Below are 14,447 nucleotides of genomic sequence, written 5' to 3' on the forward strand. Positions count from 1 at the left end.
CTGGTATTTGACATACCAGACGTGGTGCACTGGCAGGAACGAGAAATAGTCCATTGGATCCACCGACGGGGATCGATCCCAAACTAACCACGCATCAAGCGAGTGCTTTACCACTGGACTACATCCCACCCCTGTGAAATGATAAAAAAATATAACTTTAATACAAGTAAAGGAAATATCAATGGATGATATTATTCAAAAGTTAACAACAAAATGATATAAACTGGACTAAAAATTATTATTATTATTATTATTATTATTATTATTATTGTTGTTGTTGTTGTTGTTGTTGTTGTTATCGTCGTCGTCGGTATACGAATTATTTATAGGTTAATATTAGCAGGTGAAATAGAAATGTATGCACCTGTTACCCATCCCACTACAATTGCAGTTATTGTGTTCAATGCATGCATAATTATCTTATCTGCTGTTTAGTTTGTGATGCTGTTATATGTTAATTCCGTAATGGAATAAGATACATCTCAGATGCCCTAATATTTACAATTTTACACATTATCCCAAACCCTTTCTTAATCCCATGATGTCCTATTTTCAGCAGGTCATATAAAAAAAAAAATTCATTTAATTTTCTTTTTAATTTTTTTTGCAGAAAGAGTGGGGTTTTTTTTTTGGGGGGGGGGTTGTTGGGTTTTTTGTTGTTGTTGTTTTGAGAGGGCGAGCCATGTTATTACATTTGTATTATATAAATAAAATATAATGCTTAGCAATTGTTATACGTGGTGTTCTTTTGGGCTCGACTATTCTGATACATGGACAGAACAAATGTGGGATCGAAATATCTAGTGGCCTTTTTGTTGGTGGAAAATACTTTGTAACCACTAAGAAGCGTGCCGATTTCTGTTAGGTGTCGAGTCTTCCAAGTGAAAATGAAGATTGAAGAAGTGAAAAGTACTTCTAAAGCCCAACGAATTGCAACCCATAGTCACATAAAAGGACTAGGACTTGATGAAAATGGTTTTGCTATCCAGTCAGCTGCTGGTCTTGTTGGACAAGAGTTGGCTCGCGAGGTTCGATTTATTTGGTGTTACCGATGATAACCATATTCCGATTTAAGGAATTTAATGTGTTTACAGCAGTATAACCATGGTTACATTGTAATTTATTAAGTTGTTAATACATTTTATTGTTTTTATTAATAATTAGAAACGTTTTTGTAGCTCCTTGAGATGTTTTCAGTAACAATAGTAATCATGCAAGTTAAGTTACTGCATAAAACTTGTCAAAAGTAGTAGGCGTGACATTGGTCAGTTTAGGGAAAGAGTTCTACCCATACCTCTCTGTATCAAAGTCTCTAAGACTAACCCTAAGCCTAACCTTAAAACTAAAACTAACCATTGAAAGGGGTACGGGTCGAACTTGTGCCCAATTTACACATTGGTGAATTCCTTTTGCCGTTTGTGTTATTTTATAGTTTGTGTTATTTTATAATTGTTATAAAATGCATTTTGGTAATCATAGCAACCAAACTTGACAAAGAAAATATATAACTATTGATACAAAAAATATTCTTCTTGTTATACAGCCCCCCCCCCCCCAACCCCCCAACCCCCGCCCCACCACGCAAAACTCCATCTTGGTCAGAAAACTGGAGAAGTCACAGATTGTTTTCCACAACAAGTATGCTGGTAGTCCCATGAAAAATAAATGTATGTAGTCACCTATTAACAGTTAGAACCATTTGACTGACATATTTTTAACAGCTGTGGTCAATTGTAAAATAAATAAATCTTACTCTTAATATAACTGTGTAATAATCATAGTTCACACTGGAACATACATACATGTACATGTATATACACTTGTAACTAGCTTGGGGGTCTTGCCTTTTTTTGAAACAGGCATGGATCCAGGGTAGTGCATACCTCCGTTTTTTGCTGACGTCAAAACATAATAAATTATAATAATAAAAGCCACAGGGCTAGCTGTGGGTCAGCAGAAAATTTCGCCAAATTATCAATTAAACTTAAAAATTGCAGAAGCCAAGTAATATTGTAACAAAATATCAATTATTACATAAACCTATTTCACCAAATTAAATTAAAATTTGCTAATTGTTTTTAAAATTCGCATTTGGCGAATTTGGCGAGTGCCAGAGCTAGCCCTGAGCCAGTTCAGACACCTCTTACCAATAAATAAAGTTTGTTTTGTTTAACGACAGCACTAGAGGACATTGATTTACATGTATTAATCATCAGCTATTGGATTTTTAGAGAGGAAACCTGCAACCTTTTTTCATTAGTAGCAAGTTGCAAGGGATCACCATCCCATAGACAGGATAGCACATACCATAGCCATTGGTATACCAGTCGTGGTGTACTAGTTGGGACGAGAAATAGCTCAGTGGGCACACCGACAGGGATTGATCCCACACTAACCACGCACCAAGCGAGTGCTTTACCATGGGGCTATGTCTCGCCCACCTCTTACCATACCCTAGCCTAAATTTAAATCTGTAATCTTTCATCTCTTTAACACCTGTCAAGTATACATGTACATGTAATTTGTTTAAATTATAATGTGTCATTTTCCATGCCATAGGCATTACGGTGACACTGAATTAATTAGTCCCCTACCGGTCCACCTGGAAGGCACTATAGGTTCATCTCTATCCAATTGTCCATCTGTCTGCTTATCTTCCCACATATAGTTTTCCAGATTTTTTTTTTTTTGCAGTGAAGATATTGAAGTGAAATATTGTGTATAGCTTTATCATGTACTGTTACAGATTAAGATTGAATTCTATGGCAATTTATGCATTTTGTCCCCACAGAATTATGGTCCTTGAACTTAGGCACTTGAGATGAAGTGTTTTTTAGACTTCAGCTATTGAACTGAAGTTTATATATTGCTTTACTGTTACAGATTCATTCCATAGTCACTATTTTTTTAGGCTGCGGGTGTAGTTGTGGAGCTTATCAGATCAAAGAAAATGGCTGGTCGAGCCATGTTGCTGGCGGGACCTCCAGGAACAGGCAAGGTACGTATTTGCTCATGAATAAACTGCTGTCTTATTTGCAGTTTGTGAATTAAATTATAGTGTCTTTGTACTTGAAGGTGTTCGCTTAAAATTGTTCATATTAATTATCTTTACTGAAAAGTTGTTCATTATTGGTATTGTTTGTATGGTTCTTCATTATATCTTGTCAAAGTGAAAAATTGAGAGGGCAATGCAGTAACAAATGGTAATTACAATATAATACATGTAATATACTATCATAATTTAATCAGTGTACTCTTAATCTTACTAAAGTATACATTGCAGTACTGAATATCTTCATTCATTTCAACTTATTTTCATGCTTATATCCAATAACGGTTCAAGCACGCTGTCTTGGGCATACACCTCAGCTATCTGGACTGTCTGTCCAGGACAGTGGGTTAGTTGTTAGTGAGAGAGAAAAGGGTGTAATGGTCTTAGACTACCCACTGAGTCGTTAAAACTCGCTTTGGGTGGGAGCCGGTACCGGGGTGCAAACCCTGTACCTACCAGCCTCATCTCTGATGGCTTAACCACAACACCACCGAGGCAGGTTCTGAATATCTGAAATCTGCTAACTTTTGTACATATATGTAAGTTAGTGAACTTTGTTAATGAATTACGTGATTTTGTGAACTTGTAAATAATGCTTCATGTTCTTTTTTTCTATTTTCAAGACTGCTATTGCATTGGCTATTGCCCAGGAATTGGGATCTAAGGTTCCATTTTGTCCCATGGTTGGAAGTGAGGTTTACTCGACTGAAATTAAAAAGACAGAAGTACTTATGGAGAACTTCAGGAGAGCAATAGGTCTGAGAATAAAAGAAACTAAAGAGGTTTACGAGGGAGAAGTAACTGAACTAACCCCGGTAGAGACAGAAAATCCCATGGGTGGTATGTATGTTTGCATAATACTATACTGTTGTTGTTTTTCATTGGAATTTCTTTTCATTTTTTTATTGAAGTTTATTATTGACCCTTTAGAATTATTTTTATTGAAAAGTGTTAGTGAGCTGAAAATTGTATCAGCAGTTATATAATATGGGCTTAAATTATTTACATTTTTTCTATTCCAAGTGTTGATGAGATTTATAAAGGAAGAATATTGTAAGGTGATGATTCAGGGCTCCTCAACCCTGATATGACCTATTTTCTGGGGATAATAAAGATTTTTTTTTTTTTTTTTTATATTTTTAATCTGGCTTTGTTTAATTAATGTTCATTCTTTGTTTGTTATTGTTTTGTTTTTAACCAAAATATTTTTACAATTTAATTTTACAAATTATTTCATAGCTTATTTGGAGGTCTACTGGATGTACTTGTTCCACACTCAACCACTGGCCATGCCAGAGATTGGGTGTGGGAGAGACTTGCCTGCACCTTAATTGGATAGAGGCAAGTTAATAGAGTTTATGCTACACTGGATGTACTGGTTGCTGTGTTCATATAAATTGCTACTATTGTCTTACATGTTAGGTTATGGAAAGACGGTCAGTCATGTGATTATTGGTCTGAAAACGGCAAAAGGTACAAAACAGTTGAAGCTGGATCCGTCTATCTATGAAAGTTTACAGAAGGAAAAGGTGGAGCTTGGGGATGTTATCTACATTGAAGCTAACAGTGGAGCTGTTAAGGTGGGCAGTTTCTTTCTGTTATTTATGTCAAATAAGCAATGCCAATTTTTATATGATTTGTTTTTGTGACTGTGTTTTCCACCCCAAAATATTTGCTTTATAATTAACAAAAAACCATCATAGTTGACAAAAAAAACATAAATAATTTGATTCTTATCATAACTTTTTCACAAATATTTTGAGTTATTTTCAATACTAGTTGTGAATAATTTTGATGATTGGTATTTAGATAAGGAATAAAAGTCATTGACCAAAACAAAAAAGGTTGACCTTATTTGTTTGTTATACAGTCACTAAATTTGTCAAGATGTTTGCTGTTAGTTTAAGATCTTAAAATAAGAGAAAAGAGGTTGGGTTTCAACAGATTAGCTATGTGTAATTTTGAGAGTGAAAATGATGGATGGAGGTAGCACTAAACCAAATAACTTCCAGCTGGGTCAAAGTTCGAGGTGCACCGAACGTTTGATAGAGAAGTTAACATCGCAAGTCCTGTGATTGGTTATAAATGTGAGTTTGTTGGTTGTAAAAGAAATTAGTTTCATCTGGGCTAAAATGTATGCAATTTTATTTCATATAGTACCACTGTGTCAAGTAGCCTTGTGCTTGGAACATGTATAGGGTACCTGTAAACAAAAGTACTCAAATTTTATGCAAAACTAGGGGTGTTGTAACAACATCTGGTTATACTGAAAATGAGTCATGAAAGGTATAATTTTCTTCAGTTAATATTTTGAGGTAAAGTTGTAGTACTGATATTTATGGGTCATAGTTTGGTTGATATATTGCATATGGTGTTTTTAAACAAAAACGTTAACTTGGTTGCCTATGGGATTTTATTTGGTAGAGAAAGAGAGAGAGAGTTAGAGAGATACATAGAGATAGGAAGAGGATGACATACTTAGCCAAACATCTTTTTCTAAATGTGTATTTTGTTTGCTTGTGTTTTCAGAGACAAGGAAGGTCTGATAACTATGCTACTGAGTTTGACCTGGAAGCAGAGGAGTATGTTCCCCTGCCTAAGGGTGATGTTCACAAGAAGAAGGAGGTCATTCAGGACGTGTCTCTTCATGACCTCGACATGGCAAACGCAAAACCACAGGTATGGCGGTATCGTCTCTGATGCAACGGTGTGTCACTATCAGTCATATGATTTTGTCAAACAAAAGGCAGATGATTGCACAATATTTTGTTTTAAAAATCCGATAGTATGATTTTGAAAATAGCTGTGTGTATACCCAGAATATAATACTTAAAATCACTAGCTCGTATCCCATGTTTCATTTCATGGTTTGGGTGGGATTTAGCTCAGTCAGTTGAGTGCTTGCTTGAGGTGCTTGCGTCGCGGGATCTAACCACCTCAGTGGATCCATTCAACTGATTTGATTTTTCTCATTCCGTCCAGTGCACCACAACTGGTCAAAGGCCGTGGTATGTACTTTCCTTTTTGTGGGAAAGTGCATATAAAAGATTCCTTACTGCATTAGGAAAAATGTAGCAAGTTTCCTCTGATGACTTCGAGTCAGAATTACCAAATATTTGACATCCAATAGCTGATGATTAATTAATCAATGTGCTCTAGTGGTGTTGTTAAACAAAAAACCTAAAACAATCATTTCATGGTGTATGCTTTGGCTGCAGGATAGTTGTCTCCCCTTTTGAGGTTCAAGTTAAACATTTTATGTGTGATGTCACTAACATTATTGTGTGGTATGTTAAGTGGTGTATTTTTGTTATACATATGTGAATATTTAGTCTATAGCTTTATTTATACTGTCATTCCTGTATTCAATCTTTCTTTTGCTTTTGGGTTTAGTATTCATTATAAAAATTATTATTTTATGTAATTTTAACAGTTAAGATTTTTATGGCTCTTTGATGTTATATTTATTTTTCAATTCAATTTATTTCCTGAACTTTGATTTCAGGGAGGCCAAGATATCATGTCAATGATGGGTCAGCTGATGAAGCCAAAGAAAACAGAAATTACAGGTGCATTATCTGTTATTTTTCAATCTCTTAGTAAAACAAACCTGAAAGTTTTTGCCAATAATTCCCGAACAGAGGAACTATTGGGTTATTTCAAGAGTCCCAAGTGAAAAAATCAGTACTGGTATATATAGACAAAACTACATATATGTGGTTTTCTGATTTCTGTATTCCACGAGTGTATTTCCTGCAGGAAACCCCGATGCCGCAGAGGGGTTTCCGGCAGGAAATACACGAGTGGAATAAAGAAATCAGAAAACCACATATATGTAGTTTTGTATTTATTACATACCCTAAATTGGATTTTTTGTTTCCAAATAATAATTTAGAAATTGTAACACAGCTAGCTAATGACGGGGATTTCTAAATTTACACAACTAGGTCAGCTGTGTTACTACGCGGACCGAAGAACCACCAATTATTACACATAGGAATATAGTTCTATTTAAACAATAAACAGAAATAAGAAAGAACGAGTGAAAAGTTACCTATAATTTTAATGATAGTGTTTGAAATGCCTTTTAAAGACAATGTAATAGCTAAAATTCACTAACAATATAATATTTAATTTGCTCGTAATACGTGTCTGAGTCGTCATCGGTTTGTTTACTTTTATTGATGTTCATGGAATTATTCGTTGCTGAAAAGTTTAAGTTTATATTAAATGTGCCTCCATAAATCATCACTCCACTGAATAATCCGGTTCAAGTTTTCTACGTGAGGAGACCACATTGTTGCTAAAGTCGACGACAGTCACTTTTCGCACCCTTGTTTTGGCTTCGTTCACAATAAATATAGCATAGGCCTATCTTACCGTAATTTCACTAGAAATCCATATTTCGTAAAAGGTGCAATTTTTTAATCACAAGATTTTGTTCAAAGACATCCAGGTGCATTAATAATGTTAAGAAAAAAAAAGAAAAAATTCAATAGCAATTTCATATTGGAATTTTTTCAAAAAGGAAACGTCATGTAAGGATATTGTAAGGATATGCAAAGTGACGTCATTGGAATACTGACGTCATTTAAATTAAAAATTAGCTGTATTATTACAATGCTGCGCCACATTAAAATAAAAACTAGTCTACTAACCTTGACCCCTGTCAAATTCCTATAACAAGCAGACAACGCTGTTTACAGGTCGGTACTGTTTTTTTATTTTTCATAATTCTGGACAAAATATTAATTTGAAGTTTTGAAAGATGAAAGAAATAAAACGTACCTTTTGTCAAATATATCATATCACAAAATTACGTTTGGAGATGTTTTATTTATTGAAAAAGAATAAGAATTGCGTACGATGTAACGAAGCCAAAACAAGGGTCCAAAAAGTAACTGTCGTCGACCGTAACTATCGTGGATTAAAAGCTCGTTGGTAGTTGTGTTCCCATCTCAAGTTTTGGTATCGCGCTCATTAAATTGTAAATATTTGTCACCGTTTTCGTCTGTTTTCAGTTCAAATTTTCCACAAAATAACATTTTAAACAAACGAAGCACAAACTTTGTTTACATATCGCGAAGGGCATTCCCGGTAACCATGTGCTATAAATAGTAGCGTTGAATACGGTATAGTTCCGGCAGTTGAGTTGAATACGGAAAGTTGTATTCAATTCTTGTATTCAGAGCTGTATTTATATAGTAAGATTTAATGGGTATGTAATAAAAAATGTTATGGTATGTTCTATTCTGTTTGTGGAAATGTATATACAAACAATTCTTTGCTGCTATTGTCATTAGAATAAACATGGTGTGTTCAAAGCAGGGTTTTTTCTCATTCTTCACACCATGTGTCAATTTGCCATATTATGTAGTATACCTTTAAACAATGTGCTAAAATATTATCTTTGTCTAACACCCAGTAGCTGATATATATTTTATTCTGGGGTATTGTTAAATACTACTTCTTTCAGTCAGTCAGTCAGTTGGTGGTTAAACTTATTTCTTTTCGGTTGAGTGCTCGCATGAGGTGCTTGCGTCACAGGATCAAACCACCTCGGTGGATCCATTGAACTGATTGGGGTTTTTTCTCGTTCCATCCAGTGCACCACAACTGGACAAAGGGCATGGTATGTGCTTTCCTGTCTGTGGGAAAGTGCATATAAAAGATCCCTTGCTGCATTAGGAAAAATGTAGCGAGTTTCCTCTGATGACTACAAGTCAGAATTATGAAATGTTTGACATCCAATAGCCAATGATTTATTAATCATTGTGCTCCATAAATAAAATGTGTTGAGTGCATCCTTAAATAAAACATTTCCTTCCTTCAATGTGCTCCAGTGGTGTCATTAAACAAAACAAACTTTAACTTTTCATTTGTATTTTCAGATAAATTAAGAAAGGAGATCAACAAAGTGGTGAATAAGTACATAGATCAGGGTATTGCTGAACTCGTGCCGGGTGTGTTGTTTATCGACGAGGTGCACATGCTGGACATTGAGTGTTTTACGTACCTACACCGAGCCTTGGAGTCAACCATAGCACCTATTGTTATCTTCGCCACAAACAGAGGGAAGTGTATAATAAAGTAAGGACCTCTATATAATAAACAGAGAAATGTTTAAGTAAGTGACCCATGTATGACAAGAAAGTGTGTAATAAAAGTAAGTGACCCATGTATGACAAGAAAGTGTGTAATAAAAGTAAGTCACCCATGTATGACAAGAAATTGTGTAATAAAAGTAAGTCACCCATGTATGACAAGAAAGTGTGTAATAAAAGTAAGTCACCCATGTATGACAAGAAATTGTGTAATAAAAGTAAGTCACCCATGTATGACAAGAAATTGTGTAATAAAAGTAAGTCACCCATGTATGACAAGAAATTGTGTAATAAAAGTAAGTCACCCATGTATGACGAGAAAGTGTGTAATAAAAGTAAGTCACCCATGTATGACAAGAAATTGTGTAATAAAAGTAAGTCACCCATGTATGACAAGAAAGTGTGTAATAAAAGTAAGTCACCCATGTATGACAAGAAATTGTGTAATAAAAGTAAGTCACCCATTTATGGCTGTAATGGGGTGGGCAGGAAGTAGCCCAGTGGTAAAGTAGTCGAGGATCAATCCATCTGTGGGCTAATTGGGCTATTTTTCATTCCAGCCAGTGCACCACGACTGGTATATCAAAGGCTGTGGTATGTGCCATCCTGTCTGTGGGATGGTACATTTAAACTATCCTTTGCTACTGATGAACAAATGACTATATGTCAGAATTACCAAATGTTTGACATCCAATAGCTGATGATTAATAAATTGGTGTGCTCTAGTGGTGTCATTTAATAAAAACAAACTTTACATTTTCAAGGCTGTACAGAACCATTATTATGTTATTAGGTTATAGATATTATTCATGAATTGAATTGTGTAGGGCACGTTGTAAGTAAAGAAGGGCTGTGTCTGGACATTTGAGTGGTGGAAATAACCTGCTATGCAGGTGCCATGTCTTTTAAATGTGAAATTCTGGATTCCATTATATTGACATAATCTCTATATACAGGTTAAAACTACTGTGTAATGGCAATTTTAAAGTAATCTCTAATAATAGTCACTTGTTTATATTTTGTTGTGGTAGGACGTAGCCCAATGGTTAAGCACTCGTCAGGTCTGCAGTCCATCTTGGATCATTGGTCTATTTCTCATTTCACCTAGTCTAACAAAGATCGTGGTATGTATTATCCTGTCTGTGGGATGTTGCATATAAAAGTCCCCTTGCTGCTAAATAAAAAGAGCCCAATACATGGCACCAGCAAGTTTCCTCTCTCATTATCTTTGTGGTCTTTAACTATATGTCTCACGACATAAAACTATAATTGAAAAATGTGTGTCATTAAATAAAACATACCGTATATCTTCGCCTGTAAGTCGGTCTCGGCTATAAGTCGAGTCCCTAATTTCAAGCCCTGAAAACTTATTTTTTTATTGACCCGTTTATAAGTCGACCCATGAAAAACTACTTATAAATATTGAAATATTTCTTATTTTCAGCACATGAGAACAATAATATTTGAACAAAAGCAAATTATTTTACAAACTTCGGTTTTCACGTTTTGTACATCGCAATATAATCAGACTATTCCAATCAAACTATCATTATTACATAGCATCAAAACGAAATATTCCCTTAGTAGAGACTGAAAGTTGTTTGACTGTTACTGTATAGTACTGTACAGATGATTTTGTGCACAGACAACAACTTTATTTATAAACACTGACAACAGATCACTATAATAAAACTGAAAGTATCACGTTTTGCCGCCATATTAATACATGTAAGGAGGATAACTCTGGAAAGTATACTGGTTTTTGTACCAAATGATGTGTGTCCCTATTGCTCTAGATAGTGAACTGCAGAGATCAGTCTATTTTAAGGGAAAGCTCAGTAATATTCATGAAGTTAATCACCGCCAAAACATTGTTTGAACAACCATTAATGCCAGTGACCAGATTTCAAAATAAACTCAGGCAACAGGTAGTTAGTATTGTTTACATTTTTACTATTAGTGATGACTGTTAATTTAACTAAGTGGACTGTTGTCTTGGCATGTGAGTGAGATCGTACGCCTTTTCGCATAACCAAAACCGTTCTAATGCCAAAAAAAAAAGGTTATAAAAAATAAATGTCAAATTAACATATTTGAGTATAAATACATGGCATACTTCAACAATAAAACTTGTAAAATAATCCCCAAAACAGTAATATTTTTAGGTGAAATTTTTTTACCCTCTTATAAGTCGACTCCCCAAGTTATAAAATAATTTTTGGGCGAAGATATACGGTATGTTCTTTTACATTCCTTTCTTTGACATGTTTAATTCTATAAAACGTTTGACAGTTAAGTATATGTTTTTCTCCAGGGGAACTGATGATATTGTAGCTCCACACGGTATGCCCCTAGATCTGCTGGACCGGGTGATGATTGTGAGAACTCTGCCATACTCACAGGAAGAAATGGTCCAGGTTTGTATTAACTTATTGGCATATCAGAACCATGTCCGCTACACAATATCACTAAGTGTTCAGAAATTTTGCTGTGAATGTTTTTACCCCTGCATTTGATATGGAAATGTACAAATACAGCTAGGAGATTCCATACCACTTTTCTGAAATAGTGGTTTTTGTGGCAGTAGCCAGACCCTCTTCACTTAAAGCTGATATGTTGTATACTGCACACAGTGGATTCACCCATTCATATTTCCCGTACCCCGGTGGTTAGTATTTTTTACCACTGGAGTGTACAGAATAGCAAGAAATTCACCAGTATACATGTTCATTGTTGTAGAACCTATAGCTATTTTGCAACAAAATACCAATCATTACACTCTTTTTTTGGGGGGCCAAATTAAAATAAAATTTGCCAATTGTTCTTAAAATTTGCAATTGGCGAATGGCAGAGCTAGCCCTGCAAATGCACTACCGTGAAGGTTAAATCACAAGTAACGGATAATAATTACCAGCATTTTATCATTTTCTACTAACTTGCCCACATATGCACTCTTCACCTCCTATTATTGATGTCACAATAATGCGAACCGGTAGGAGACTCCATACATATTTTCTGTAATAGTGTCTTTTGTGACAGTAACTCTTAACTTCTCCGGTATTATATGTGTGAAACAGAAGTGTATGCTAATGATTCAGTGCTTAGCTGCCATAACACCTTAATTTCTTTAATTTCAGATTATAAACATACGTTCTCAGACAGAATCAATACAAATTGATGAGGATGCACTACAACATCTTGGACAGATTGGTGTGAAATCAACACTGAGGTAAATTGACAACAAAAGTTCTTATCACACTTAAGATAGTCTTATGTGGAGAATACGATTTGAGAAACTTAAAGGTTTAAACCATATATGTGAATGGAGTTTGGCTTTTTATCTGTGCATATATAGCTATTGTTTAAACTGGATTACTGGCGTCATTCTTTCAACAGTATCGGTATTAAAGGGGTGTACAAGATTGTTTTATTAACAAATAATTAAGTTAGTTATGAAGTGAAGCATTCAGTTGTTAAATTTTATTTGTTACATTACATTAATTACTATATTTTCAACAGTGTCTAGATTTGGAATCAAGATATACCATACCGATTGTACCACTTGCCATATTTGAAATTTTTATGAGCATGCATTTTATTTAGATTATTTCCCTTGCATAATTTTGTTTTTAGTGCAGTTTCTGTTAGACAATGGGGTTTTTCACTACAAATAATGGTACATTGGTAAGACATAACTGATTAATTATCCATGTTTATTGTAAAAGGTGCTATGGGTTGATTTCAGATTAAAAGAGGTGGCCTCCTTAAAATAAATGAATGCATACATTTTGTACATCATTTGAATAGGTTTTTGCTGTGTTAAATCCATTTAAACTTGTTAAGCTCTTTTTGAGATTGCAAATGTTTTATTTTTTTCAGGTACAGTGTCCAGTTATTGACACCCTCTAATATTCTAGCGAAAATTAATGGGAAATCTGTCATTGGAAAAGACGAAGTCGAGGAAATTAGCAAGTTGTTTTTTGATGCAAAATCATCTGCCAAAATTTTAGCAGCTCACGAAGACAAATACATGAAATAGACATTGGAGACACATGTTCATTATAGTGTACAGATCTGTTGACTTCTTACATAAATATACAATACTGGTGTTTTCTCAGTTGTATACATAATTTAATTATTTTATAAATATATTTGAGAAAGCATGCTGCGACAGTTTGTTTGATGGGTAACATAATTATGACGAAAATTTAGGAATGAATAATTTTGTGTTATCTTTAGACTGCTGGATTAATTTGACTGTAGATTGTGAATGTTTTTGGTCAAGATGGAACTTCCTTTCATTTTGGATTAGGTGTGAAATATTCACCTTTGTCAAGTGAATTTTTCATTTTAACTATAACGGGCACTATTCAGAATTATTTGATATTTTCAGATTTAAAGTAACAAAAAATCTGAGTTATGCAGTATGTATGTTAATTGTTTGTTCATTCCAGGGTCCATATATTCGAAGCTATCTTAGCACTACGAAATGGTAAAACCATTGTCAGCTACGACATCACTATGGTGTGTGCTGTAGTGACGTCATATTCTACAATGGTTTTACGATAGCTTCGAAAATACGGGCCCAGTATTCTAAAGATTAATTGGACAACTACCTCTCTCTATTCTTAAGAAATATTTTTAAATTTTGGACTTCATTGAAACCGATATATAAAAACTGATAATACAGAAACAGATTTTTACCATTCTGAAACCAGCTCTTTTTAAAAATGCCTCACATTTTAAGTACTGAATCATTGCAATCTTTATTACCAGCATTACTGCCTTTGTATCATTCTCATGCTGTTCAGTTTATCAAGAACATTGTCATTAAACTATTTTCTCAAGAAAGCTTTGTTGTTAATTTTTTTTTTTAACAGATCTACTAAAATTTATATTTGTACAGACACAAAGGATTTTTATCCACTTTCCTTGGTTTAGTGTAGAATGTAGTATGTGTATTTTGTGTGCACGAGATCATTCCTGAAATTATTATATTGTGATGAGTGGAGTAGTGTTTTTTCAGAACCCATTATAAAGTAAAGTTTTGGTATGCATGTTTGTAGTACCGTATATTGTATGTCGCCATTGTGGTATACGGGCTCATACAGTTTCAGGGTAAACTGTCTTAGAACGGTGATACTTTGTGAAAAATACTTTTGTGAATTGAAGAAAACCTTAAGACATGGATCTTGACTGTCCTTTACTGCAATACAAACCTCAGAATTCCTGCACACCAACTGTCCTGGGTTTTTTTTTCGATAGAAAGTTCATAACAACCCTTTACTTTT

At 34.4% G+C, this 14,447-nt stretch overlaps 1 protein-coding gene across 1 annotated transcript; it reads left to right on the forward strand.

Moving 5' to 3' along the window:
- Positions 1-833: 833 nt before the first annotated feature.
- LOC121369079 (ruvB-like 1) lies at positions 834-14,007 on the forward strand. Its single transcript, XM_041493918.1, has 10 exons — positions 834-1,028; positions 2,912-2,998; positions 3,676-3,892; positions 4,475-4,632; positions 5,582-5,731; positions 6,558-6,621; positions 8,944-9,142; positions 11,471-11,573; positions 12,294-12,385; positions 13,036-14,007. Exons 1-10 carry the CDS (start codon positions 888-890, stop codon positions 13,193-13,195), a joined length of 1,371 nt encoding a protein of 456 aa, XP_041349852.1. The 5' UTR covers positions 834-887; the 3' UTR covers positions 13,196-14,007.
- The last annotated feature ends 440 nt before the right edge of the window (positions 14,008-14,447 follow it).

Source organism: Gigantopelta aegis, chromosome 3 (assembly GCF_016097555.1).
Source record: "Gigantopelta aegis isolate Gae_Host chromosome 3, Gae_host_genome, whole genome shotgun sequence".
In the NCBI taxonomy this organism is placed as follows: domain Eukaryota; kingdom Metazoa; phylum Mollusca; class Gastropoda; order Neomphalida; family Peltospiridae; genus Gigantopelta; species Gigantopelta aegis.